Source organism: Dama dama, chromosome 2 (genome assembly GCF_033118175.1).
Source record: "Dama dama isolate Ldn47 chromosome 2, ASM3311817v1, whole genome shotgun sequence".
Classification (NCBI taxonomy): domain Eukaryota; kingdom Metazoa; phylum Chordata; class Mammalia; order Artiodactyla; family Cervidae; genus Dama; species Dama dama.
In genome coordinates, this window is record NC_083682.1 from 5440600 (window position 1) to 5466912 (window position 26313).

The 26313-nt window shown below is 58.8% G+C and overlaps 1 protein-coding gene and 1 pseudogene across 4 annotated transcripts; one reads left to right on the forward strand and one right to left on the reverse strand.

The window, feature by feature from the left end:
• Window positions 1-7: 7 nt before the first annotated feature.
• On the reverse strand, window positions 8-19138 carry ALDH3B1 (aldehyde dehydrogenase 3 family member B1). 4 transcript variants are annotated; one of them, XM_061162256.1, is made up of 10 exons: window positions 19063-19138; window positions 14488-14650; window positions 10350-10460; window positions 10128-10248; window positions 9772-9857; window positions 9249-9330; window positions 6721-7107; window positions 5761-5927; window positions 2684-2783; window positions 8-708 (listed from the first exon to the last, which is right to left on the reverse strand). In XM_061162256.1, exons 2-10 carry the CDS (start codon window positions 14647-14649, stop codon window positions 518-520), a joined length of 1407 nt encoding a protein of 468 aa, XP_061018239.1. In that variant the 5' UTR covers window position 14650; window positions 19063-19138; the 3' UTR covers window positions 8-517. The 4 variants fall into 4 exon arrangements, with proteins under 4 accessions (XP_061018239.1, XP_061018247.1, XP_061018230.1 ...); XM_061162264.1 differs by lacking the exon at window positions 19063-19138 and adding an exon at window positions 15130-15188; XM_061162247.1 differs by lacking the exon at window positions 19063-19138 and adding an exon at window positions 14758-14998.
• LOC133067748 (nucleolin-like) lies at window positions 14973-25688 on the forward strand (annotated as a pseudogene).
• The last annotated feature ends 625 nt before the right edge of the window (window positions 25689-26313 follow it).

A 26313-nucleotide genomic window follows, 5' to 3' on the forward strand; every position in this document is an offset into this window, starting at 1 on the left:
CTGGAGCTTGGAGTCCGCAATTATGTTCCAAAATTTAATCCTCACAATGATCTCAGGAGATGATGTTCGTCACCTCCTCTGTACACGAGATAGGGGGACAGGCTCAGAGAGGGCAGGGAAGACCCAGGTCACCGCAGGTCCACAGCGGGGTGTGGACCAGATGCCAGGGCCCCTTCTGCGCCCCTCCACAGAAAGAGCGGTCCCGAGAAGTGCCCACAGCTGCCCGACTCTCCCGGGACATAGGTGGCCAGCCTGGGAACTAGAGAGCAGGCTACACAGTTTCCCACGCTCCCACACCTTGGCCCGTCCTGGGTGGGGGGCAGCTGAGGGCCTGAAAAGAGAAGCCCCAGGCGGGAGGAGGGCAAGCACTGGTCTGGACTGTGGCCTTGGCAGGTCCTTTCCCCCTGCGTCGTGGATCCCAGGTCGTGTCTCCTCCAGCCTCAGGTGGCCACGGCAGCAGAGGACTCATGGACGTGGGCTGGGAGGGACGCTCGGTGCCCCCATGCCTGGGGTGGGCTCAGAGCAGGGTGCAGCTGCAGCTGCGGGTCTCCATAGCCATCAGCAGCACCCTCAAGTTGCGCGGAGTGTGGGGCGGGTAGCGGATGGCGTAGATCTTCTCCAGCCCCGGGGGGCGCAGCAGGCAGGCGCGGTGGTGGGAGAAGGTGTCGAAGGAGAACTTGCCGTGGTAGTTGCCCATCCCGCTGCTGCCTGCAGAGGGGCAGGGGGCACGACAGTGAGGCCCCCCAGTGGCCAGCCGAGGGGTGTCAGACACACCTGGGCTCTGCTGGTCACAGGGTATGACCTGGGTGGGCTGCTTCATCCCCTGAGCCTTGGTTTCCCCACCTGTAAAGTGGGCTAATCATGAGATGCTGTGGGTAAAGGGCTTAGCCCCACCCTGGCACCAGCACCCAGTCAAATAAATGTTGAGGACGCCAGGTCTGGGGCAAGATGGGTGGATGGTGGGTGAGTGGATTCCAGGGGTGGTGGGGGAGGGAGGGACTGGGAATTTGAGATTAAGAGTGCACACTATAGAAAATAGACAACAGGGACCTACTGTATAGCACAGGGAACTACATTCAACTTTTTTTTTTTTCCAACATCCTGTAATAACCTATAATGGAAAAGAGTCTGAAAACGTGTGTGTGTGTGTTGCTTAGTCGTGTCCAACTCTTTGCAACCCCACGAACCGTAGTCCGCCAGGCTTCTCTGTTCATGGAATTCTCCAGGCAAGAGTACTGGAGTGGATTGCCATTCCCTTCCCCAGAGGATCTTCCCAGCCCAGGGATTGAACCCTGGTCTCCTGCATCACAGGCAGATTCTTAACCATTTGAGCTATAGGGAAGTCGTGTGTGTGTGTGTGTGTGTGTGTGTGTGTGTGTGTGTGTGTGTGTGTATGAATTGCTGAAACCAACACATTATTGTAAATCAAATATACTTCAGTTAAAAAAAAAAAGAGGGAGGCAAGATGGAAAGTAAGGAAAGCAACCCCACAGTGGATTCTGGGGTGACTCCCTAGGTTTGAATCCCAGCTTTGAACTGGCAAGTGACTTCGCCTGGTCTCCCTCTGTGACGTGGGGTGACAGTGGCGCCGCCTTCTAGAGTCGTGGGGACACGTGTTCAGCCCCATAGATACCGCGAGTGCTGTGTTGAGTCCACAATGTCTAGGTAGGGAGGCAGTCAAGGACCAGGTAGTAGGAAGTCCAGGGGATGCAGCCTGATGGAAGCAGAGGCAATCTGAGAAGGCTTCCTGGAGTGGGTGAGGCCTGAGGGATATGGCATTGACCAGATAAAGTGGGCATGTGGGGGCAGGAAGGCCCCAGACTGAGGGACAACTCGGGAGAGGGTTGGAAGTGGGTGACCTGGCTGTGCTGGGACCCAGGTCAAGCTCCGTGTGGCTGAGGCAGCAGCTAGGGAAACGGGAGAGGAGGCGGGAGCAGGACTCCACGGCCAGGCCTGGCAGGGCCAGCCTCCAGAAGCCGAGTCGGGGTCCTGTGGCTCCGTCAGGGGCTGGGAACTATGGGGGGCTTCGTCAGGGGAGTAACAGGACCAGGTTCACCCACCGACAGAGCCGCTCACTTCCCTGAGGAGGAGGGACTGGGACTGGAGGTGGGGAGCCAGGTGGGCTGGGGGCGGGACTTCCAGAAGGGGGTCGGCCCTGTGCCCAGCTCTGGGAGGGCCTGGGACTACCAGGGCAGCCTGCCAGGCCCTGCCGGTCATTTACCCTGGTGCCCAGTGTGGGCCCTCTTGTCCCCTGAGGACGAGGTCGCTCAGAGAGGGGCCGTAGTGGCCCCACCTCACACAGCCATCGGGCTTGCTGGGGCCAGCCTCAGAAGCCAGGACCTTGCAGCCAGCCTGGGGGCTGCTAGGGCCTGGTACAGGGGGGAGCTGACAGCAGCACCCCATCTCCATCATGGACCCGAGGGGGCGCGGGAGGGCTTGAAAGAGCCGCATGTAGCCGCACGTGGAGTAGAGAGCACAGCTGGGCCGCCCTGCGCGCGCTGCCAGGCCACTCGGGGAGAAAAGCCACAGCAGGCACCGCAGACAGAAATCACAGTGATGTTGAAAACAACCTAAGTTGTGTGCCTGTGGGTCCGCCTGCGGATGGAAGTGCCAGGACCGGCGTGGAAGGTTCCACTCCAGGCTCTGTGGAGGGGAGCAGGGCAAGGTGAGAGACAGCACCTACCCACTCCTCCGAAAGGCAGGCTGGCCAAGGTCAAGTGCATGAAGCCGTCGTTCCCACAGAAGCCCCCGCTGCTGGTCTGGGCCAGGACCCGCTTCACCACCTGGGGGGAAGCAGCGGTGAGGCTGGTGAGGGAGCTGCTGGTGCCCCAGGACCCTTACCTGACCCTCCTTGGTTCCCAAGGCTCTATCTGGCCCCCTCGGTGCCCCGGGGCCCATGGCAGGGTCTGAGGCCGCTGTGTGAGCTGAAGAGTAGCCTGCCACCCCCACGTCCCCACTGGAGACATGCGTCTTGAGCCTCCCTTGAGTGTGGTCCACGCAGGCGGCCATGGACACAGACTCAGGCTGGCAGAGGAGGTGGGAAACCCCGCCTCCTCCTGGGGATGTGGAAGGGCGGGCGATCAGGGAGATGCCCTGGGAGGGATGTGAGGTGCCTGCTGGGTGTCCAGGAGGGCAGAGGTGAGTAGGAGGGACCCTCCCCACCCAGGGTGAAGGCCAAGTGGGGAGGCTGAGGGGCAGGGAAGCTGTGGGAGGCCTTGCGGTCTGCACCACCGGGAGGACACTGAGATTTGTACTTTGGAAACATGAACTTAACCCCTGCTTGACTTAATGAAGGCCCTTCCTCTTCAGTCTGTGGACACTAAAGAAAGATGCAGTCCAGTCGCTCAGTTGTGCCCGACTCTGCGACCCCGTGGACTGCAGTGCACCAGGCTTCCCTGTCCATCACCAAGATGAGCAGACACTAAAGAGTTGTTGCACAAAATCTTGGCTGTAGTTAATTACAACGTGTGACCCTCAGGTCACAGCTAGATCAGGGCCTGCCCGCAGAGTGGACCCCCATCCTCAGGGTCAGAAAATCCCGTTGAGACCTGCAGTAAGGACAGCAGAAGGCGGAGTTGGGACCATCAGTGCTCAGTGAGGACCCAGGGCAGGGCACGCGGGGTGGGATGAGGGTTTGTGTCACCGCGTGCCCTGGAACAGCGCCGGGCGGTCAGAAAAGCTTGAAAGCCGATTGGCCAGATGACCCCCCTCCCCGCTTCCAAGCACCTGGGTAGCACTTCCTTTTTTGACTGCTCTGTGCAGCATGTGGAATCAGTTCCCCCACCAGGGAGTGAGCCTGTGCCCCCTGCATTGGGAGCAGGTTTCACAGAGCCTTAACTGGACAACCAGGGAAGTCCCTGGGTTGCATTTTCTAAAGTTAACATTACACAGATAAACAAGGGCTCCTTGGAGGAACAGCTGATTCTAGGGCCAGGCAGCTTGTAGACCCATAAAGAAAGGAAGTGGTGGGAAAACCAAAGGATGGGCAGGTGTCTGGGACAGAGCAGCTCCCAGTGCCCAGAGGCTGGACAGGTTGAATGAAAATGAGGTGGTATTGGGGACAGGTTGAACAAGGAAACAAATCAGGTGGTATTGGGTTGTAACCCGGAAAATAAAGCAGATGCACTGGAGTCCACGCTGATATAAAGAACCAGGCTTCCCTGGTGGGCCAGTGGTTAAGACTCCGTGCTTCCACTGCAGGAAGCACAGGTTCAGTTCCTGGTTGGAGAACTAAGATTGCACATGCCACGTGGCATGGCCAAAAAGAAAAAAGGCATTGATATAAAGAACCAGGCCAAGATTCCAGGTAGGATATTAGATGCTCCCCCTCCAGCAGGTAGAGCTTACTCTCACCCCCTTCCATTGAAGGTAGGCTAGACTTAGTGACTTGCTCTCACAGAAGAGAATAAGGAAAGGGAAAAATAGTCTTTGGTGGAGGCCTGTGCCAGACCCAACCTTGGCCAGGGATGAAGGTTAACCTCACCAGTGATGCATGGATCTCATAGTCCCCTGAGGATGAGCAGAGATGGGCCTTTGGCCCTGGGGGTTTCTTTCATGAGAGAAACAGCTGGCCACGGATATGGGGGACATTCTGCAGGACAGAAGGCCAGCACCGCGTAAGCTGAGAGATGACCACAAGGGGACCAGAGGAGCCATGGCAACTAAATGCAGCTCGGGACCCTGGCCTGGATCCTGGGGCGGAAAGAAAAACTGGCAAAATCTGTCTAAAGTCTGGAGTGTGGTTGACAGCAATGTGCCAATGTCTGTTTCTTGGTTTTGACCAATGTAAGGGGAGAAACTGGAGTATATGGGCCTTCCCTGGACTCTCTGCAACTTTTCTGTAAATCTAAAATTATTCCAAAATTAAAAGTTTATTTTGAAAAAGCCTTGCTAGGACTTTCCTGGTGGTCCAGTGGGTAAGACTCCATGCTCCCAGTGCAGGAGGTCTGTGTTCCATCCCTGATCGGAGAACTAGATCCCACACATGCCTGCTGCAACTAAGAGTTCGCATGCCACAGCTAAGACCTGACACAGCCTAAATAAATAAAAAGTAAAAGCGCGTTGTCCAGGGGAATCCCCTGGAGGGTCTGCACTTCCACTGCAGGGGCCATGGGTTCAAGCCCTGGTTGGGAACTAAGATACTGCATGCTACACAGCACACCGGGATGGGGTGGGGAGCAGGGGGAAGCATTGCCCAGCCTATGAGGGATCTCAGGAGTGCTGGGGGTGAGGGACGTGTGTCCTGAGCTGCAGATCGCTGGCCACACACACGTGAGCCTCCCCTCCTAGGGAGGGGCAGGGGACCCCAGGGAGGGGCAGGGCACCAGGGCTCACTCTTGGGTCTGCGTGTTCTGGTCATTCATCCCCCCTCAGTCATTCCATCCCATGTTGTGTGTGCCTTCCACGAGCCAAGCACTGAAGAGGACAGTGCGGCCACCAGGCAGAGATGATGCAGAATAAGAGAGGCCAGCGCTGACCTAGAGGGCACCCTGGGCCCTAGAGGAGGCCCTGGGGAGCTGCCCACTAAAGGCCCAGGAGAACGTGGCCTAGATTGAAAGGCAGGGGGGAGGCCCTGCTGCCCCCAGGAGAAAGGAGAGAGACAGAGCCAAGCGTGCCACCTGTCAGTGCCCCCGAGGGCCCAGGAGCCCCTGCCCTCCTGCCAGGCCCATTGGTCCACTCTGGTCGTGGAGCCATCGCCCTCTGCTGACCCCACTCCACTCTCCACTGCTGCCACCTGCCCCCGCCTGCATCCAGCCCTACCTGGCTGCTCTTGGAGAAGACGTACAGGGCCAGGGGCTTCTCCCGACGGTTGATGAAGTCGATGGCCTGGCCCAGGCTCCTCACGTTCACGATGGGCAGGATGGGCCCGAAGATCTCCTCCTGCATCACCGGCTCGGTCTCCTGCACGTCCACCAGCACCGTGGGGGCTGCCCGGGACAGGGGTCTGCTCAGCCCAGGGGCGGGGCCTCCGATAGGTGGGGCCTCCGATAGGTGGGGCCTCTGATAGGTGGGGCCTCTGGCGGGCGGGGCATCTGATAGGTGGGGCCTCTGGCGGGCGGGGCATCTGGAGGGCGGGGCCTCTGGAGGGCGGAGCCTCTGGTGGGCAGACCCGCGGGAATGTCAGGGCCCAGGGACCCGGATGTCCCAGGGATGGTACTATCCCCGCAGCCCCGGGGAAGTGACCACGAGGGGCTCCCCAACCTGACAGGGTCTGTGGGGCCCAGAGAACCATTCAGCCTTGGTCTCACAGTCAGAGGGTGACCCGATCTTAGACCCCAGAGTCTGAGGCCGCAAGTCCCAGCCTGTTAGACCCTCCAAGCCGTTTGGCCCAGGAGACCAGGGTTCTTTGTTCACAGCAGAGCGGATATTCAGGACGGGCAGTGGAAGGGGAGAACTGGAATCATGGGCACGTAGCACCTGGGGTCGTGTGGCCCGTGGAGCAGCAGATCGTGGGGCTGAAGTTGGGAACCTAAGCCTAGAACTCTAGGGTCTGAGCTTGGAGAACTTGGGCCAGAGTGGAGTCGTGGGGTCGCGGGCTCAGACCCCGGCAACAGGGAACACCAGTGTCATGAAGCCATGGCACCCAGCTGGGCTGTAGGGGTGGGGTCGGGGGAGCCTCAGAGCCCAGACTCGGGGCCCAGCTGTGGCCCCCAGCGTGGAGCGGCCTTCGCTGGGGTGGGGGTGGGGGTGGGGCACAGTGGCAGGGAGGGCGGGGCTCACCGATGTAGAGATCGCTTTCATCACTCTGGCCGCCGATGACCACGCGACCGCAGCTCAGCAGGCCCCGGAGCCGCTGGAAATGCTTCTCGCTGATGATGCGGCCCAGGTTCGGGGAGCTCTGGGGGTCGTCGCCATAGAAACGGGTGATGGCGCTCTGCAGGGCGGGCACCAGCCGCGCCTGCATCTCGGGGCTGCACAGGACGTAGTCGGGGGCCACGCAGGTCTGGCCCGCGTTGAAACAGCGGAAGAAGGCCACCCTGTTGGCCACGGTCTGGGGGTCGCAGTTGTCGTCCACGTAGCAGGGGTTCTTGCCTCCCAGCTCTAGCGTGACGGGCGTCAGGTGCTTGGCGGCGGCAGCCATGACGATCTTGCCAACTTGAGGGTTCCCTGGGCAAGGAAGGAAACCAAAGTGGCTCTCAATCACTTGACCAGGCAGGGTGGTCCCAGCCCAGGGCTGGGCACCCTCAAGGGGGTTCACTCCCTGCCCTGTGCCTTCCTGGAGAGGCCTTTGAATGGGGTCTCATCTGGCCTTTCCTTGTCAGTTGCTGCTACACCTGGACCTTCCTCCCATCATCTTCCCCCTACCCCCACCCTGACCAGCCCCACACAGCGGAAGGTCCCCAGGAGCTCTGCCCCTGATAGCAAGCCGGCTGGCTCCCTCACCTAACTTGCCAGCTTAGACTTCCAGGAACACCACCGCCCCATCCCTTCACCCCCTACAGTGTCTCCCGGCTCCTGATTCCAGGTTGGGACCTGCAGGGACTCTTTCTAACCCACCCCTCTGCACCCTCCCTTCTCTCCACTGGCCTCTGAAAATGACCCCTGTGGCCCAAGGTCAGCGTCCCAGTCCAGTTGGCCCACATCGGGTCTCCCGTCCCTCTGACCTGATGCGGCAGCCCTGGCACCTCCCCCCGGCCGCTGCCTCTCCTCTGTGCTGGTCACCCTGGTCTCACAGTCCCTCCTCCGCTCAGCCATCCCAACCACTCCCGATGCCCCCCAGGCCTTGAGACCCTCCTGCCCATGCCTGACCCAGGGTGCCATGCTGCCATATGTGTCCTGATGACCCTGGTCTTTCTCCCCAGCCACCACGGCCCGAGGGAGCCCAAAGCCCAGTCACCTCTCTGGTCTCACTTCCTCCTGCTTCCCTGTCGTTGGTCCCCTCTATCCAGGCCCTCCTCACCCCCCAGGTGCCCTCCCCTGACCACAGCTCCTCCCTCAGAGCCTCCTGTCTTTGTCAAACACCTCCTTGACTATGAGGCCATCCTGACCAACCCCCGCCACGTGCCTTCCCACCTCTGCCCTGATCAACTTGGAATGGGCTCCATGACAACGCAGGAGACCTTGTCTTCCTAGCCCTGCTTCATCCCAAGGCCTGGCCATGCCAGGCCCGGTCTGCGCTCTAGTAAACGTTCACTGAGCGAGCAGGTGAGCGAGTGAGTGGATGCTGCCCAGGCCGCGTGCTGTGACAAAGGCTTTCATTCATCCACTATCCTTAAGACAGGCCTGAGACTTGGGGATGGCCCCTGTCCCACTGATAAGGAAACTGAGGCCTGGACAAGTCAGGCGATGTGGCAGAGTACCTTCTGATGGTCCGTCAGCCTCTGCACAGACTGCCTCCAGGGCCTGACCTGGACATTGGCCTCTGGGGTCTGCCTGCCTTGCCTCTGCAACCTCAGTCCAGAGGGACCAGGGCCCAAAGCCCACTGAGTTTTGAGCTGTGGCGGTGGAAGGTGAGTGGAGGGTGGGTGGCAGGCCCCCCCCGCCACCAGCTGCCTCCTCCTGGTATTCCTGCCCCCTGGGAATCTGGAGGAACAGCTGAGGACCCTGCCTCTGTGCTCTCCCCGTCTCCTTCACTGTCTGTTACGGTGGCAGCTGGCAGGCCTTGTCCTGGGTTCACGGCAGGGTCTGGGGAGGAGAGAGGCCGAGACAGCATCCCCGGACAGGGACGAAGTGTGCCGTGGGGGAGGCAGGTCTGGCCTCCCTCCTCCAGGGCCTGGCCCGCTCACACGGCTGTCTGCCTCCTCCACCCTTTCTTCTCTTCTGGGAATTCTGCCCTGGTCACCTGAAGCTAGGTGGTGTCTGGGCCCCATGGGCACATGCCAGGGTGAGGGCAGGTGACCTCTAGGGGCAAAATCCAGCCTAACCCTGGCTAGTGAGGTGGGCACTGCATCGCTTTGTCACCCAAGTCTCTGGACCCTCATCCATCCAGCCTTCCAGAAGGGCCGTGGGGTGGTGAGGGAGTGTCTGGCACAGCGGAGCTCACTCAGCAAGGGCAGATGCTGTGACATAAGACTGTGGTTGATGGAGAGGGCTGTTCCCTGGGACAGGGCCCAGCTCCCCAAGGGTCCCAGGGGTCCAGGGCCGCTCTCTAGCCTGCTTGTCCCGGAGCCAAGCACAGCCCCCAGCGCTCACCCCCGTGTCCTCCCTGGCTGGCTGTCTACCTCTGTCCCCTAAGGCCCTGAGGGTGGAGCTGGGCTCAGGCCTCTCGCCCCTCCCATCCCGTGCGCTCCCCGCAGCCGGCCCCTCACCCGTGAAGAAGATGTAGTCGAACTTGTGCTCCAGCAGCCTCCCGGTCTCCTGGGGCCCACCCAGCACCACGGCAAAACAGCTCTGCAAGGGGGGATGGACAAACGGAGGCTCCCTCTGGGGTCCCAGCCTGAGAGCCCAGGGGGCTGCCTGCCTGCCTGCGGCCGCTCCCCCCTTGCCTGGCCTGACCCAGCGATGCCAGGGCTCCAGGTGGGCTGGGTGGGGAGCTGGGAGCCCCCCCAGGGACACTGGGCACGGGCAGTACCAGCCCACCACATGTGAGGTTGGGGCTTGGCAGAGTTAGGTTGGGGACTGAGGCCAGGGTGACCAGAGACAGGCAGGGAGCCCCTGGGGACAGGCCCCACCCCTCTGTTTCACGCAGAGGGGAACAGAGAAGCCAGTGACCTGGGCAAGGCCACACAACCCAGAGGAGGTCGGAACTCGGGTCCTGCCCTGGGCCCAGGGGGCCGGCCTGGCCCTGCTCGGCCCCAGTTTAGCTGCCCGTCTGCACTGGGCCCGGCTCACCTGGTCCAGGTATCCGGGCAGCACCTCGGCCAGGACCTTCTCAGTGCTCTTGCTGATCTCCGAGGGTTTCAGGACCACGCAGTTGCCTGTGGGGCGGGGTGGGGAGAGGGCCCGTCTCCACTGGGTCCTCACACACCGGCAGGGCAGGAGCCCGCCTCGCTCCCCCTCCAGGTGAAGAATACAGCTGGGCTAGGAGAGGTGCGGTGCCAGCCCCAAGGCCACACACATGGAAACCAGGCCGTCGTGGCCACCTGGTGCCAGACCCCCCCAACTCTGCCCTGGCTCTGGGGAAGCTGTGATGCCACGAGGCTGGGAGGGGAAGGGCAGGGGGCAGGAAGGCCGAGGGCCCCTCTCACCTGCTGCGAGGGCGCCCACCAGGGGCCCCAGGCTCAGGTTCAAGGGGTAGTTCCAGGGGGAGAGGATCAGCACCAGGCCGAAGGGCTCCTTCCGGATGAAGGCCGAGTCCAGCTGAGTGGCCTGGGCCAGGGCCAGCGTGGTGGAGAACAGTGAGAGGCTGGGGTCTCAGCCTCTCAGCTACCCTCCACCCAGAGGGGCCTCCTGATCCCAGCGTCACTCACCAGGTTCTTGGACACTTTCTCATCCTTCATCCAGGCCCTCAGGTTCCTAAGGGCCAAGTTAATCTCGTTCTGGCTGATGCTGATTTCAGACACCTCTGCCTCGAAGGCTGACTGCAGGGTGGGTGAGGGGGAAGGGGCAGGGTCAGGGCTAGGATTGGGGACTCAGGATCCACATGTGGCTGGAGCCCTGGAGAGGGCTGGATCCCTGGGGAGGGCAAAGCCTGTCTTATTGACTCATTCATTCATTCATTTATTCTCTCCACGTTCACTGAATGCTTACAACGTACGGCTCCCATTCCTGTGCTGGGAACGTAGCGGTGATGAATCAGACAGAAGACCTGCCCCCCCGGAGCTGACGTTGTGGTGGGGGGCACAGTCCACGTGATGATGAGAATACTGACTACTCCATTAAGATGTGACAAATGCAATAGAAGGGATGGAACAGGGTTTCAGGGTGTGTGTGTGAGTGCCTGTGCATGTGTGTGTGTCTCTTTGCACTATTTTACACGAGATGGTCAGTACCAGCCTCTGGGATGGCGTGACATTTGAGCAGTGAAGAAAGAAAGGGAGGTAGGCCATGGATACCTGGAGGCAGGATATTCCAAGCTGAGGGTATGGCATGTGCAAAGGCCCTGAGGTGGTGCAGGCTTTGCTCTCTTCCTGGTTAGCAAGCAGGAGAGTGGGTGTGGTGATGAGGCCCAGCCACTGGGGTGAGGACTGCTGAGCAGAGCAGGGACAGGATCTAACTCAAGTTTGAACAGGACTGTCCGTGTGGCCCCTGTGGCCTGCTTTTGTGGATTCCAGTCTGCAGCAGACACTGGGGACAGGTGTCTCTGGATAATTGCCATCAGTTCCCACAGCCCAGGGGCCAAGGGCAGATTTCGAGGGCAGGAGTCAGAAAGAGGCAAAAATCAATAGGGACATTGTCCTGATCTCTGCTGGCTGGCATGCCTGCCCCACCCCCGCGAGGGAGGAGGGACCCAGCGCGTGGGCCGCAGGCAACTGGAGGCCCATCGCCCGGGGCACCAGAGCCAAGCTGTCCTCATGCCTGAGACTCTGCTGTTATAGGGAGAGCACCTTCCTGCCAGAGGTGAGGGCGATGGGCCCAGGGTGCCAGAGCTGAGCCTTGAGCGGGAAGGGTGTGGGGACCCTGGAGGAGGAAGCCCTGGCCACCGGCTCCTCTGGGAGCTGAGCCTGCTTCAGGCATGCCTTCTACTGTGTCTGTGCTCACAGGCCACCCTCCTGCCCAGCGAGATCTCCTGTGACCTGTGTGAGGTTTGGGCCTGTTTAAGGGGCTTCTCTGGTGACTCAGATGGAAAAGAATCTGCCTGCAACACAGGAGAACGGAGTTCGATCCCTAGGTTGGGAAGATCCCCTGGAGGAGGGCATGGCAACCCACTCTAGTACTCTTGCCTGGAGAATCCCATGAACAGTCCATGGGGTGGGCTACAGTCCATGGGGCTACAGTCCATGGGGTCACAAATAGATGGACACGACTGAGCGGCTAACACTTTCACTGTTTTCAAGGGATGATCTGGACCCCATTGAATGCCATGGAAGAGTAGGCTGTTTTCAGCAGGGGCTGTGTGCCCTAGTTACCTCTGAGGGTGACTGGGTGTGACCACCTGTACCCGGAAGGGCTGTTGGAGGTTAAGTGGGAGCATTCGTGCAGGGCAGACAGGGCAGATGCTGCCTGCTGGGAGGGTGGGAACAGGGCTGGCTGAGACCAGAGGGAGGGACAGATTGGATTTCCTGGGCTGCTGTTCCCTTTATGGGGCCCTGGCTCCTAAGGCCTTGAGGGTTGGAGGCGGGAGGTGAAAACTGAGCTGTAGGGAGAAGAGGGACCAGATAGACCGTCGGGTCAGGTGTCACAGAGGCGGACAGGCCAGGCTCGCAGGTGTGCGGGCAGAGGCTCCGTGGGGGTACCAGCCCCCAGGGAGCCCAATAAGCCAGGTTAGGGGATGGGAGTCCCCTCTGTTGTGGACCAGGTCCAGTGAGGACACTCCACACAGGGAGGCAGAGCCAGGCCCCTTGGATGTCAGAGAGCCAAGGAGAGGATGCTCTGGCACCCTGGTTTCATAAATGGGGCAACAGATGATTCCAGAAACAGCTGATGAGGGATCCCAGCTATAGTCCTGGAGCATGGTGATAAACCGAAGCTTGAAGACACTGAGAAAGTGGCTAGGCATCACCAGGAGGCCACGTCCTGAGGACAAGTCCTTGTGACCAGCTTTTACTGTCCCATGGAATGGGGGTGACTTGATCCATGACCTCAGATGCCACGAAACCCTGTAGTCTCCGAGTCCAGGCCTGCTCTGGAGCCAGGGTGGACACCCGGCTGGGTGTCTGCAAATCAGATGGGTCCCAAGGAGGCTGAAAAGCCACCCCCAGGTCTGCCAGGGCTGGCATCTCTCCCACGAACTGGGTGGAGCCAGCAGGCCCAGCAGAACAGCAAAGATGGCCCGAGGGCGGTAAGGGATGACCCCAGGGCTCCCTGGAGGGCTCTGCTTATGGACTCAGGAGGGTTGAAGAAAAGCTTGGTGCTCAGCACGAGCCAGTGTGGGACTGCTGCAGCCCCTGGGGACAAGTGGTGACCACAGCAGCTGCCCAGCAGCCAACATGCATCTTGGGCCTGTCCTGGTGTGAAGTATCGGAATAGCACCTTTACAGTTGGCAAAGAGTCACAGCCTTGGAGGGTTATTGGTGGTGAGGGGCAGGGGGGCGCCGGGGCGAGTCTGGACACTGTGGCTTTGTGGCGAGCACAGGGATCTTTTGTCCAGAGAAGAAACCCGGGGACAGCTGTCTTGGGGCAGCGGCAGCCACATGGGTGGGCCCTACTGGCTGAGAGGGTGGGAGGCTGACTACAAGGAAGGATATTTCTTGGGGTCCTGTCATGGCTACTGCTGGAAACGGGAGGGACTGAGCCCTAGGCCTCCAAGGTTTGGACAGAGGCCATGATGCCCACAGTACCTGGTGAAGCCAGAGTCCCCCCAACACACGTGGCCTTAAGGGTGCGACCCTCCTCACTGGACCTCATCCCTCATGTGTCTCCACCTCTAGGCCTCCCCTCCAGCCACGCCAGCCTCCTTGCCGCTCCTCCAGCACAAACACACCAAGTACAGGGCCTCAGGGCCTGTGCGTGTGCTGGGCCCTCTGCCATTTCCCCCCTTGTCCCTGGGACACTTCCCCCTCCCCCTTCACACAACACCGTCTCCAAGAAACCTCCCTTGACTCCCACATACGGAACAGCACCCTGACCCTGGCCCGCTCGCACCCCCTTCTCACTGGGAGTGTCTCTCCATGGTATTTATCACCACCCAACATGCTTTGTATTTATTTACTGTCTAATTGTGTCTCTCCCCGGGAGGCCAGCTCCCTGGACACAGGGACTTGGTGTTATTTGTTGTGTCCCCAGAGCCTAGAACAGGACCTGGCACATAGTAAGTGTTCAGTAAATAGTGGTGGAGTGGGGGAATTCCCTGGCGGCCCAGTGGTTAGGACTCGGAGCTTTCACTGCCGAGGTGCGGGTTCAATTCCCTGTCGGGGGACTAAAATCCCAAAAGCGGTTCGTGCGCATGCGTGCTAAGTCGTGGTCCGACTCTTTGCAACCCCATGAACTGTAGCCCACCAGACTCCTCTGTCTATGGAATGCTTCAGGCAAGAATACACTGGAGTGGGTTGCCATACCCTCCTCCAGGGGGTCTTCCTGACCCAGGGATCAAACCTGTGTCTCTTATGTCTCCTGCATTGGCAGGTGGGTTCTTTTCCACTAGCGCCACCTGGGAAGCCCCAAATAGCAGTGGAGAGGAGGTAGGCATGAATGACTAGATGAATGCAGAAGAGTGGGTTCTGATACAGGAAAGGAGGTGGGCGTGATGGCTTTTAGTTCCCCTTTGTGGAGGATGCAGCTGTCCCCACCTTTGCTGCCCACCCCCCACCCCTGCCCCTTTCCCCGCAACCCCCCTCCCCTAACCCCTACCCTCCTCCCCCACCCCTGCCTTCCCCACCCCTGCTCCCCTCCCCACCCCTGCTCCCCCCCCACCCCTGCCCTCCACCCCCCACCCCTGCCCTCCTCCCCTCACCCCTGCCCTCCTTCCCTCACCCCTGCCCTCCTCCCCCCACCCCGCCCCCCACCCACCTTGTGCAGGTCCTGAGCCAGCGCCTCCTGCAGAAGCTGCTTGTTCTCTTGCAGGAAGCGGCTCAGGCCGTTCAGCTGGGCGGCCCGGAACTCTGCGGGCCGTGTGCGCCCTGAGCTGAAGGCCTCCCGCAGCCGCTGCAGGGTGTCTGCAAAGGGGTCCATCCTGCAGGGTGGGGGCAGCGTGGGTCGGAGTGCTCCCACCTCCACGGACCCCTCCACGGCCCCTGCTCACACCCACATGGGCCCACGGACACCCGCTCGGGGACTCACACATAATCCCAGGGACCCGGGCTGCCCCACCTACACGCACACACACCACACACATGCGCACACAGGACACACTTAGACAGCCACTGACAGAACTACAGATCACGCCCCTCGGCCAGTGGGCAGGAGGGCCCTGGACCCCAGGGCAGTCACGGGCCTGGGCCTGGGCTGGACAGCTACTCCACTGCCCCTAAGGGCAAGCAGGCGGCCAGGGGACCATGCGTCTTCCTGCCGCACAGAGAAGAGCCTTAAACCACGGCCCCCCCCCCACCACCCCCCGGCTCCGCACCCCTCCCAGAGACGGCAGCCCTGAGCCCAGCAGGCCTGAGTGGAGCAACCGGGGGGAGTGTGGCCACCAACGGCCCCTGCAGCCACCTCGTTGGGACATTCCTGACTCAGAATGTGCTGCCATCCCTGGTCCCTAGGCTGGGGGCCCTGCCCAGAGAGGCCGGGCTGTTGGGCGGTGGCTCAGAGGCCAGGTGACAGGACCTCCCCCCACAGCCGTGGCCCAGCTCCGCAGCAAAATGGGGAAGGAAGAGCTCGCCTCCCCCAGGTGCCGCAGCCCACCCCCACTCCGCGGCCACGGTGCAGGAGGAACAGGGAGTCGGGGGTGGCGAGCAGTGAGGGGCAGCCCGGCCCGCGTGCTGGCATCAGCCTGGGCCAGCAAACTGGGTAAGGGCCCTGGCATTCCCCCCGGGCCCCCGCCTGTTTACCTGAAGCTCATGAGAGGAGTGCTCTGACGCACTTGGTCCTCGGCCTGGTGCCAAAGACCCATGGGGGCCCTTTCCTTCTTCCCTTCTGACTCCCTTCCCTCGGGTCTCTGCTAGGCTGATGCCTCCTTCAGGCAGCCCACCATGATTACTCCCTTATACATTCTCACAGGGGTCCCGCGACCATGCTCCCTACCACACTGCGTGTGTGTGAGTTGCTCAGTCGTGTCCGACTCTGTGATTCCCATGGACTGTAGCCCGCCAGACTACTCTGTCCATGGACTGCTGCAGGCAAGAACACTGGAGTGGGTTGCCATTTCCTTCTCCAGGCGATCTTCCTGACCCTGGGATCAAACCCAGGTCTCCTGCATTGCGGGCAGATTCTTCACCCTCTGAGCCCAGGGAAGCCCACCCTGTGTCGTACTTTGTGGTAAATACCTGGTTTCCTTCTGTCCGCTTCTCTGTCCCCACCCCCCCATCCCTCTCCTCTCCCACTAGACTGGGAGGCAGGGCCCCACTCTGCCTTCTTGGCCTGTCATTTGGGTCTTCGTGCTCCCCATCTGTTAGGGTCTCCCTTCCACCTACCAGCTGACAGGGTTTTTTTTTTATCAAGGGTGGCACCCTGCCAGCCAGTTCGGGGCCCAGGGCGTGGCATCAGTGCCCCCGGGGCGGTCAGCTACGGTTAAGTGGCCGCTGCGGCCACAGCCCTGTTTTCTGCAGGGCTCCATGACCACCTGGGCCAAGCTGCTCCAGCCGACAGGATGGCCTGGCACGATGGACTCTGTGCTAGAGCCTGACGGGAGCCCTGCGCTGTCCCCATACGTGTGACGGAGGCCAGACTGAGCCCACAGGCCTCCTGCTGCGATCAGGAGAAAGCGGGCAGTTGTCTGGGCACAGGGCGGGCTCCACGTCCCCCAGAGAGGGTGACAGTGCCCCAGAGCAGGCACACTGTCAGGGCCGCTCTCAGCCCCAGGCTCACCCTCCGCTCCCACCCTCCTCCTGGGAAGAAGGCGTACCGGCCAGAGGCCCAGGAGCCCAGAGCCTTGATGACCCCCAGGGCCGCCTCGTGAGCTCAAACCCTGACCCGGCCTCTTCTGGCTGTTTGACCTTGGACAAGTCACTCGTCTTCTCTCTGCCTCAGTTTCCGTGTCTGTAAAATGGGGATGCCGATAGCACTTGCTCTGGAGAAGGAAATGGCAACCCACTCCAGCATTCTTGCCTGGGAAATGCCACGGACAGAGGAGCCTGGCGGGCTACAGTCCCTGGAGTCACAAAGAGCTGGACACAACTGAGCAACTAAACCACCATCACCAATAACACTTGCTACCATCCGGAGAATTAAATGACGTATCACCTTGGGAAGCAGTGGCCGTTGCCCACATAGTTAATGGTCAGCTGTGGTTATTGTTACCAAGTGCTCGGCAAATATTTATTTATCCCTCTTCCCTTGCCCCCACCCCCTCTCACCTTCAGATTCCTGCTGACAGATGCTGAGGACGAACCACACCTGCCCCCTCCCTCCTCTGCAGGGTTCCTTTCCTAAGCGTCTCCGCAGAACCCACAAAAATGTGAGGCATCTCACTTGAAGGGAGCATCTCCCGGTGCAGTGAGGGGCGGGGAGCTCTGCGGGGGTGGAGGTCTGGTTGGAACATTCCAGCGACACTGAGGTCAACTCACACAATAGTGCCCCCTGCAATTTGGTCAGGACCGAGTCCCCCCCACCCCCCAGGGGTGCCTGCTGGGGAGCGGGGAGCTTGACTCAACCCACGTGAGCAGGTGAGCCAAAGTTACCTGTGGGGCCTGGGGCCTGAGGGAACCCTGGGCCTGTGACCTCACAAGGGAGCCGAGCAGCTGCTATGGACACACCAGTGCATGGGTTCCTGCACCGGGGGGTCTGGGGGCCCTGAGCCCACCTCCCTGGGAGCTGTTAAGTCATTTGATGTGACAAGGGACGGCTGGTTTCCCAGGGGGCCCCGGGGCCTGGGGCCTGGGGATGTGCTAGTGAGAATAATAATGACCAGGTGCTGACGCTGCAGGTACTGTGTCAGCGGCGGGGGCACCAGACGTGGGTACAGCATGGTGTTCGGATGGCATCCCTGAAGGAAGCTGAGGCCCCGGGCCCGTGGCCTTGAGGACACTGGCAGGCGGGGTGGACACTCAGGTCTGCTGCCTCCAAAGCAGTATCGGGAATCCTCTGCTGCCCGGGCCCCGCCCCTGCACCCTGCCTGGTCCTGCCGATGAGCTACCTCCCAGCCCCCACCCCTGTCTACCCTCTCATGCTTTCTGCCTTGGTTTCCCCATCTATACCACAGTCCCTCTAAAAGCATGCTCCCAGTATGCCGTGTCAGGGGTCCAAGGACCTGGGTCCAAATCCCAGGTTATCAGCTCGGGTCTTGGGCAGGTGGCTTGGCCTCCCTGTGGCTCGCTTTTCCCATCTGTGAAATGGGCATGATGCCTATGTTTACCCTGTGGTGCTGGGAAGCGCTTGGGGCCGGGCCGAGCCCCATGAGTGCTCGTGAGGATGGTTCCTGACGATTGTTATTCAGACAAGACCGCAAAGGACATCTGTGCCGAGGGGGCCGAGAGGAGAAGACCCTGGGGTGGGAACCCGAGGACACCTGGGAGGCAAGGACATCAACTTGGGACCCAGTGGGGGCAGGGAAGCGGAGCCGGCAAGAGCGACAGAGGTGACCTTGGTGATCTGAGGGCCTGGGGAGCCCCTCGACCATCAGGTGGAGGTCACCGGCCTGCCTCGAAGGCCCCACAGGCCCTAATACCCTAGAGTCTCTAGTCTGGCCTCACCCCAGGACCTGTGTAGCCTTAACCTGGATTTTCCCAAGGTCTCCCGCACTCTGGGCAGCAGCTGCCTCCCTTCCGTGGGGGCCGTGGGGGCCGTGGGGAGCTGGGGACCAACCCTTGGCCGTGGGGAGCTGGGGACCAACCCTTGGCCGTGGGCTGAGCCAACCCCAGCCCCGCTGCACGGACAGGCTGTGCCCCCGGCTGGGCTCCCTGATGCTGGTCAGGTCCATCTGATAACAGCTTCTCTGCAAGGCAGGGAAGGCGGGGCCTGGCTGACCTTTCTTCCTGGATGTTGGCAGGGTCCATTCCCAAGAATGTGATAGCTCAGAACCACTCACAGTGAACCCCACCCCAGCAGTGGGTACGCGCGGCTGATGCCCAGGAAATGTGCTGTCAGACGGATGCTTGATGCCACTCCCCTCCACCCCAGGGACAGGGGTGTATTCCTTCCTGAGGCAGCCGGTCCAGAGCTGGGTCCCCTGGCTCCCTCAGTAACCCCAGCCTAGCTCAGACTCAGTATGGATGCTGGCTGCCTCAGGGACCCTCGGCTCCTCTCTTTGATCTCTGAGGTTGGGGCGAAGGGAAGTCCCTTCCTCCTCCTCCTTTCTCCCCAGGAGGGCAGAGCAGCTCCGAGAAGACAAAGCTAGCTTCTGCATGCGACCGTAAGGGGTCAGGCCTGCCCTGACCAAGAGCAGCCAGAGTCTTGACAGCAGCCCAGAGTCTCCATGCCAGCCTGCCGGCAGGCCCCCCAACCCTGACCACTGGCAGCTGCATCCCCAGCTGCCACGGAGCACCATACCTGAGGACCTGCCCAGCTGCCCGTCTTCCTGGTCGGCCGCGCTCTGCCCAGCTGCCCGCCCTGCGGTTATGAAATGTCCAGAGCTGGGCCGGCCCCTGGGGCGGGGCCGCCCTGGCCTCGTGCCTGACTTTGACTCTGGGCTGGCCGGAGGCTGCAGGCCGAGATTTCATTATCACTTCCTTCAGTTGGTGGGGGGTGGGGGGTGCCTCTAGGTCCTTCCCTGGACCACAGAGAGAGGGCCAGGGCCCAGACAGGGCCAGCACCAGGCCAGTGCCACACAGCAGGCCTCAAGGGAGCTCTGAGCTGAGGCTCCATCCTGAGGCCTTAGGTGGGAAGGGTCCCAGGCCTGGCTGGAGGAGGAGGAGGAGAGTCCAGGGAGTAGAATTCTGATATGGATGGGGGCGGCGGCCTGGAGCGGCAGGGAAAGCCTGCTCCCCACAACCCTCCCACCCCTGCCCCTCTGTGCCTCAGTTTCCCATCTGCAAAGTGAAGAGATCAGATCCAAAGACAGCTGGAGTCCGGAAACACAACCTCAGGGCCCAGGCGGGCCGCAGGCTTCGTCCTGACGGCCGCGTGTCTGTGTCCATCAGCATTGTCTGCCTCCCCCAGCACCCCACTTGCGGCGCCTGTCACCCCTGCAACGTGACATTTTACAAGGAGGAGACGGAGGCCCAGGGAGGGGAGGATCTGACGCCACAGGGCACAGTGGCGGGCTGGGACCCACACGAGAAGGCTGTCGTTCTGTGCCGGGCCGGGTCCGTCTCCAGCAGCCCCCTCCTACCTCCCGGGAAACAGCGCCGCTCTCTGCCCTCCAGGTGAGCCGCCGTGGAGACAAGTGCGGCCGTGGAGGTTCCCATGTGCCCGCTTCTCCGCATCACCCCAGCCCCCACGCCTGCACACCTGTCAGAGCCAGCACAAAGGGGGAAGATCCCCCGGCGGGTGCTGGTGTCAGACAGGTGGGTGATTAGGTTACAGGCCTGGGGACAGGCGTATCGTCCTTGCCATCACCCCAGGCCTGTCGCCCCGGGCCCGCGGCTGCCCCTCCACCTTGGTGCCCTGGGTCTTGCCCGGGATCATGGCCCAGGGCCTCTGGGCCGACTGGGCCCCCGGGAGATGCTCCTCATGGCCCCCGCCCTCCCCGCGGCCCCTGCCTACCTGGGAGGGCAGGAGAGGCCTCCGGGCCCTCCTGCAGGATCTGGTAGCCCCCAGAGGCTTCAGCCACTGGGACGGGGTAAGGGGCTGCTGGGGCCCCTGTCCTCTGCGTGGGATGGAGCCCCCAGCCGCTGCCTGTCACGTGGCTCGGCATGTGACAGCCCTGCCCTGCTGTCTGGAGCTGAGCCAGGCAGAGCCAGCGGCAGGCGGGGCAGGGCTGGAGCTGAGCCTGGCAGCGGTCAGCCTGGAACCAGGCCCAGAGAGGGGCAGTCACTGATCTAAGGCCACACAGCAAATCAGGGACCGACCTGGGGAGACATTGGTGGCTGGCAGGGGTATTGCAGGATCCTGAGGGGCCCCTCCCTGACCGGGGATCCCTCCTGCAGGGGTTACCCCTGAATTTGTCACGAATTCAGCCTGGGAAGTCCCCAGAGAGGACTGTCCTCCTGGCACAAGGGTCCTAACCTGGCCTGGGAGTGAAGCTCCCGGAGCCTTAAGGGGCACCTCCCCATGGGGAGGAACAGGGGGCAACCCCCTGCCCTCTCTGGGTTGGATGCCTTGTGTTGATCCTTAAAGCTCCAGGGGCTCATATGGGACCTGGGGTGACACGCTTGTCCCAGAGAGCTCGGGATAGATGAGGGGATGTTGTCAAGGTACCACTAGGAGCCACTCTCAGAGCCAGTCTGGTGGTGGGAGGGTCTTCCGAGGACCCAGGTGAGCCGGCGGGGTGGTGTTGGGGGTGCACAGAGATCGGCGGCTGGCGGAGGGGGGCACATCTGACCAGCTGGGCCCTGCCCTTCTGCAGCTCCTCTGGGTTTCAGATTGGAGATCTGGATGAAAGACCCTCGTGATCGTCACCTTTGGGCTCCCTCTCTGGGCAGAGATGGAAGGTGAGCAGGTCATGGGCTAAGGCATCACGTTCATTCGTTCATTCATTCATTCTGTCCCTCACCTGATGAGCCTGACTCACAGAGCCTCAGATCCGAACATCTGACCCCACGGCCAGCCCAGGCTCTCCAGCCCCCCTGCTTGGTGACCTTGAGCAAGTCCCAACAGCTCTCTGGGCCTCTGTTTCCTCCCCCTAAAACGGGGTTGGGGCTCTCTGCCTCACAGGACTGCTGTGAGGGTGAAATCAGTCTGGAAAGCCCCCAGTATACAGTAGGTGCTCAGTAGGTGTGAAGGGTTTTCTGCCCCTTTGCCCACCCTCCTAAGGGAGTGGCCACCCCAGGCCTTGCCCCCAGGACCCTGCCCGCACCCTCCTTCCTGCTCCCAGCTTTGAAGGCAGGACCTGTCTCTGCCCCGGCAGCCACCCCCAAGGAGGCCAGTGTGACCCCGGGGTGCAGGCAGAGGCCACTGGGGCACAGTGACCAGCATACATTCGGCACTCATTTGTGTGCTCACTTAGCAAAGCTTCACTCACACGGGACACAGACTCTCGTATAATTCTCAGACGTGTGGTCTGAACTTCACAGACGAGGCAACAGACTCAGAGAGGGGCAGTGGCCGGGCCAGGGCCGCACAGAGGGACAAGCGGGGATTCTAATCCGGCCAGATCTGAGTGCCCAGCCCTCGGCGTCTCCAGGGGCCCCGCTGTCTTGCCTAGGAGCCGGGTGGGGGTCACCCCCACTCCCAGGAGCCTTTGGGTCTCAGTTGAAAGCAGCATCTATTCTGGATACTTGCTGTGTCAGGCACTAGGCAGGGTCTGTGGCACATCCCAGCTCGGGACCTCCCAATAGCTTGTGACAATCATCATCCCCGTGGTTCTCAGTGCTTTTTATGATTTTTTAAAATAGCTATTTTAATCAATTTTGTTGGCTGCACAGGGTCTTAGTTGCAGTGTGGGAAGATCTTCAATCTTTTTTTTTTTTTGGTTTGTTGTCAGTGTTTATATTTGAAGGAACTGTTAAATGTCAGTTAGAATTCAGTGAAACAGAAGGTATGTTTTCCCCATTTGAGTGTATAGAATCCCAGAGTTCTGTTCACAGGACCCTTGGAAGGTCCATGAGGGCCCTTAGAAGACGAAAATCATTCTCATGGAATTATGAGCACAGTTGAGATAGTTTCTTCAAGATCTTCAATCTTTGTCGAGGCATGTAAGAGCTAGTTCCCTGACCAGGGATCCAACCCGGCCCCCCTCCACTGGAAGTGTGGAGTCCTAACCACTGAACCCCTAGGGAAGTCCTGCCATGTTTTTTAGTTTCAAAAAATGGCAAAAATCTGCCTCAAGGCCACAGAAGCAGTGTTAGGGGAATTAGCAGTGGACCTGAGTGCTCTTTTGGATTCAGTGTAGGGGTGACACTTCACAAGGCCTCTGGAGCTGTTTCAAGGTGTTTGAATCAGGAATAATGTGTATGTCTCCTGTTTGCTTTTCTGTGAGGAGCATCTATTATTTTCAAATGAGAACAAAAATAGAACCTAGTACAGAAAAAATTGGACCTTCCCAAATGGCTCAACGGTAAAGAATCCACCTGCGATGCAGGAGCCAAAGGAGACTAGGGTTCCATCCCTGGGTCGGGAAAATCCCCTGGAGGAGGGCATGCCGACCCACTCCAGTATTCTTGCCTGGAGAATTCCATGGACAGAGGAGACTGGTGGGCTACAATCCATGGGGTCACAAAGAAATGGACATGACCAAGCGACTTAGCATGCATGCACGCACAACTTGGGACATTTGAATTTGTACTCTTTATGTCAGTGTTTTTTAAAAAAAGTAATTGATTTTTTGTTATTTAATGGTGTTAATATATTTTCTTTTTGCTTTTAATAGGATTAAGTTGTTGTTCAGTCACTAAGTCATGTCTGACTCTTTGTGACCCCACGGGCTGCAGCCCACCAGGCTCCTCTGTCCATGCGTTTTCCCAGGTAAGAATCCTGGAGTGGTCAAGGCCTGTTTTCCGAGGAGCGCCCGCGCTGCGCCGCCAGGAGGAGGGCCTGCTCGCCGTCGCGGGCGCGTTCGAGGGCGCCATGCTGTGGGAAGTCTCGCGCGATTAGCTGGGAGGTCTCGCGTCTTTTAGCTGCTTGGTAGCGAAGTGAAGAGCTTCGGCAGGCCGGTGAAAATCAAGGTGACTCCAAGAAAATGGCTCCTCCCCCAAAGGAGGTAGAAGAAGATAGTGAAGATGAGGAAATGTCAGAAGATGAAGACGATGAGAGCAGTGGAGAAGAGGTTGTTATCCCTCAGAAAAAAGGCAAGAAGGCTACCACGACTCCAGCAAAGAAGATGATGGTTTCCCCAACAAAAAAGGTTGCAGTTGCCACACCGGCAAAGAAAGCAGTTGTCACCCCTGGCAAAAAGGCAGCAGCTATGCCAGCCAAGAAGACAGTTACACCTGCCAAAGCAGTGGTAACACCTGGCAAAAAGGGAGCCACCTCAGGCAAAGCATTGGTAGCAACCTCTGGTAAGAAGGGAGCAGCTGCCTCAGGCAAGGGAGCAAAGAATGGCAAGAATGCCAAGAAGGAAGACAGTGATGAAGAAGATGAAGATGACAGTGAAGAGGAAGACGACGAAGATGAAGAGGAGGATGAACCAGCAGTGAGGAAGGCAGCTGCTGCTTTTGGTGCTGCTCCTGCCACAGATGATAAGGATGACGAGGAGGAGGAGGAGGAGGATGAGGAGGATGAGCAGGACGAATATGACTCTGAAGAAGAACCTATGGAGATTGTACCAGCCAAAGGAAAGAAAGCTTCAGTAAAAGCTGTTCCTGTGAAGGCCAAGAGTGCTGCTGAAGATGAAGATGAAGAGGACGATGATGATGAAGAGGAGGAGGAAGAGGATGACGATGATGAAGAGGAGGACGATGACGAGGAGGAAGAAGAGGATGAGGAGGAGGAAGAAGAGGATGAGGAGGAGGAGGAAGAGGATGAGGAGGAGGAGGAAGAGGAGGAAGAGGAAGAAGAGCCTGTCAAAGAAGCACCTGAAAAACGAAAGAAGGAAATGGCCAAACAAAAAGCAGCTCCTGAAGCCAAGAAACAAAAAGTGGAAGGCACAGAACCAACTACATCTTTCAATCTCTTTGTTGGAAACCTGAACTTCAATAAATCTGCTCCTGAATTGAAAACGGGTATCAGTGATCTTTTTGCTAAAAATGATCTTGCTGTTGTCAATGTCAGAATTGGTGTGTCTAGGAAGTTTGGCTATGTGGATTTTGAATCTGCCGAAGACCTGGAAAAAGCCTTGGAACTCACTGGTTTAAAAGTCTTTGGCAATGAAATTAAACTAGAAAAACCAAAGGGAAAAGACAGTAAGAAAGATCGAGATGCAAGAACACTTTTGGCTAAAAATCTGCCTTACAAAGTTACTCAGGATGAATTAAAAGAAGTGTTTGAAGATGCTGTGGAGATCAGATTAGTCAGCAAGGATGGAAAGAGTAAAGGGATTGCTTATATTGAATTTAAGACAGAAGCTGATGCAGAAAAAACCTTGGAAGAAAAGCTGGGAACAGAGATAGATGGGCGACCCATTTCTCTGTACTACACTGGAAAGAAAGGTCAAAGTCAAGACCATAGAGGGGGAAAGAATAGCACTTGGAGTGGTGAATCAAAAACCCTGGTTTTAAGCAACCTCTCCTATAGTGCAACGGAAGAAACTCTTCAGGAAGTTTTTGAGAAGGCAACTCATATCAAGGTGCCCCAGAACCAAAATGGCAAATCTAAAGGGTATGCATTCATAGAATTTGCTTCATTTGAAGATGCTAAAGAAGCTTTAAATTCATGTAATAAAAGGGAAACTGAGGGCAGAGCCATCAGACTGGAGTTGCGAGGACCCAGGGGATCACCTAATGCAAGAAGCCAGCCATCCGAAACTCTGTCAAAGGTCTCTCTGAGGATACCACAGAAGAGACGTTAAAGGAGTCATTTGATGGCTCTGTTCGAGCAAGGATAGTCACTGACCGGGAGACTGGATCCTCCAAAGGGTTTGGTTTTGTAGACTTCAATAGTGAGGGAGATGCCAAAGCTGCCAAGGAGGCCATGGAAGATGGTGAAATCGATGGAAACAAAGTCACTTTAGACTGGGCCAAACCTAAGGGTGAAGGTGGCTTTGGTGGTCGAGGAGGAGGCAGAGGTGGATTTGGTGGCAGAGGCCGGGGAGGCTTTGGAGGGCGAGGAGGCTTCCGAGGAGGCAGAGGAGGAGGAGGAGACCAAAAGCCACAAGGAAAGAAGATGAAGTTTGAATAGTTTCTTCTATCCCTGTCTCTCCCTCTTCCATTTGAAAGAAAGGACTCTGGGGTTTTTACTCTGTTACCTGATCAATGACAGAGCCTTCTGAGGACATTCCAAGACAGTATACAGCCCTGTGGTCTACTTGGAAATCCGTATAGATAACATTTCAAGGGAGATAACCCTGTTGGTGTTGACTGGATATTCGTATAAACTTTTTATAGAGATGAGTGATAGAGCTAACCCTTATCTGTAAGTTTTGAATTTATATTGTTTCTTCCCATGTACAAAACCATTTTTTTCCTAAAAAAAAAAAGAATCCTGGAGTGGGCTGCCATTTCCTTCTCCAGGGGATCTTCCTAGACCAGGGATTGAACCAACATCTCTTACTTGGCAGGCAGATACTTTACCACTGAGCCACCAGGGAAGCCTGATAGGATTAAGATAGTGTCATTAACCAGTGGGTGCCGTAAAGTCAGATTTGGAAATGAGCTACCATGACCCCACCTCCCCAAAATGTTCTAAAATGAATCGATTTTAAGAAAGTAATTCAAAAGTAAAAGCTAGCAAAATCACAGAAGGAGTCCATGTGTAACAAGGACTCTAAGACCTAATTAAATATTTCTGGGACCTTACACTGTACAGTAACCTGCTTCTTAGGCATGGACCAAGATCCCACATAAAGCAAGCAATATTGTAGAAAGCCAGCATCTGAGAAGTGATACCAGGGACTTTCCTGGCAGAACAGTGGTTAAGACTGTGCTGCCAACACAGGCGGTGTGGGTGTGATCCCTGGTTGGGGAACTGAGATCCCACATGCTGTGCCGCAAGGCCAAAAAAATAAATAAATAAATAAATAAAAGAAGAAGTAGCTTCCAGTGGTGCTCAGCACAGAGGCGGAGGGACCCACTTGTACAGGCAAACCACCCACTTCCTAGAGCAACG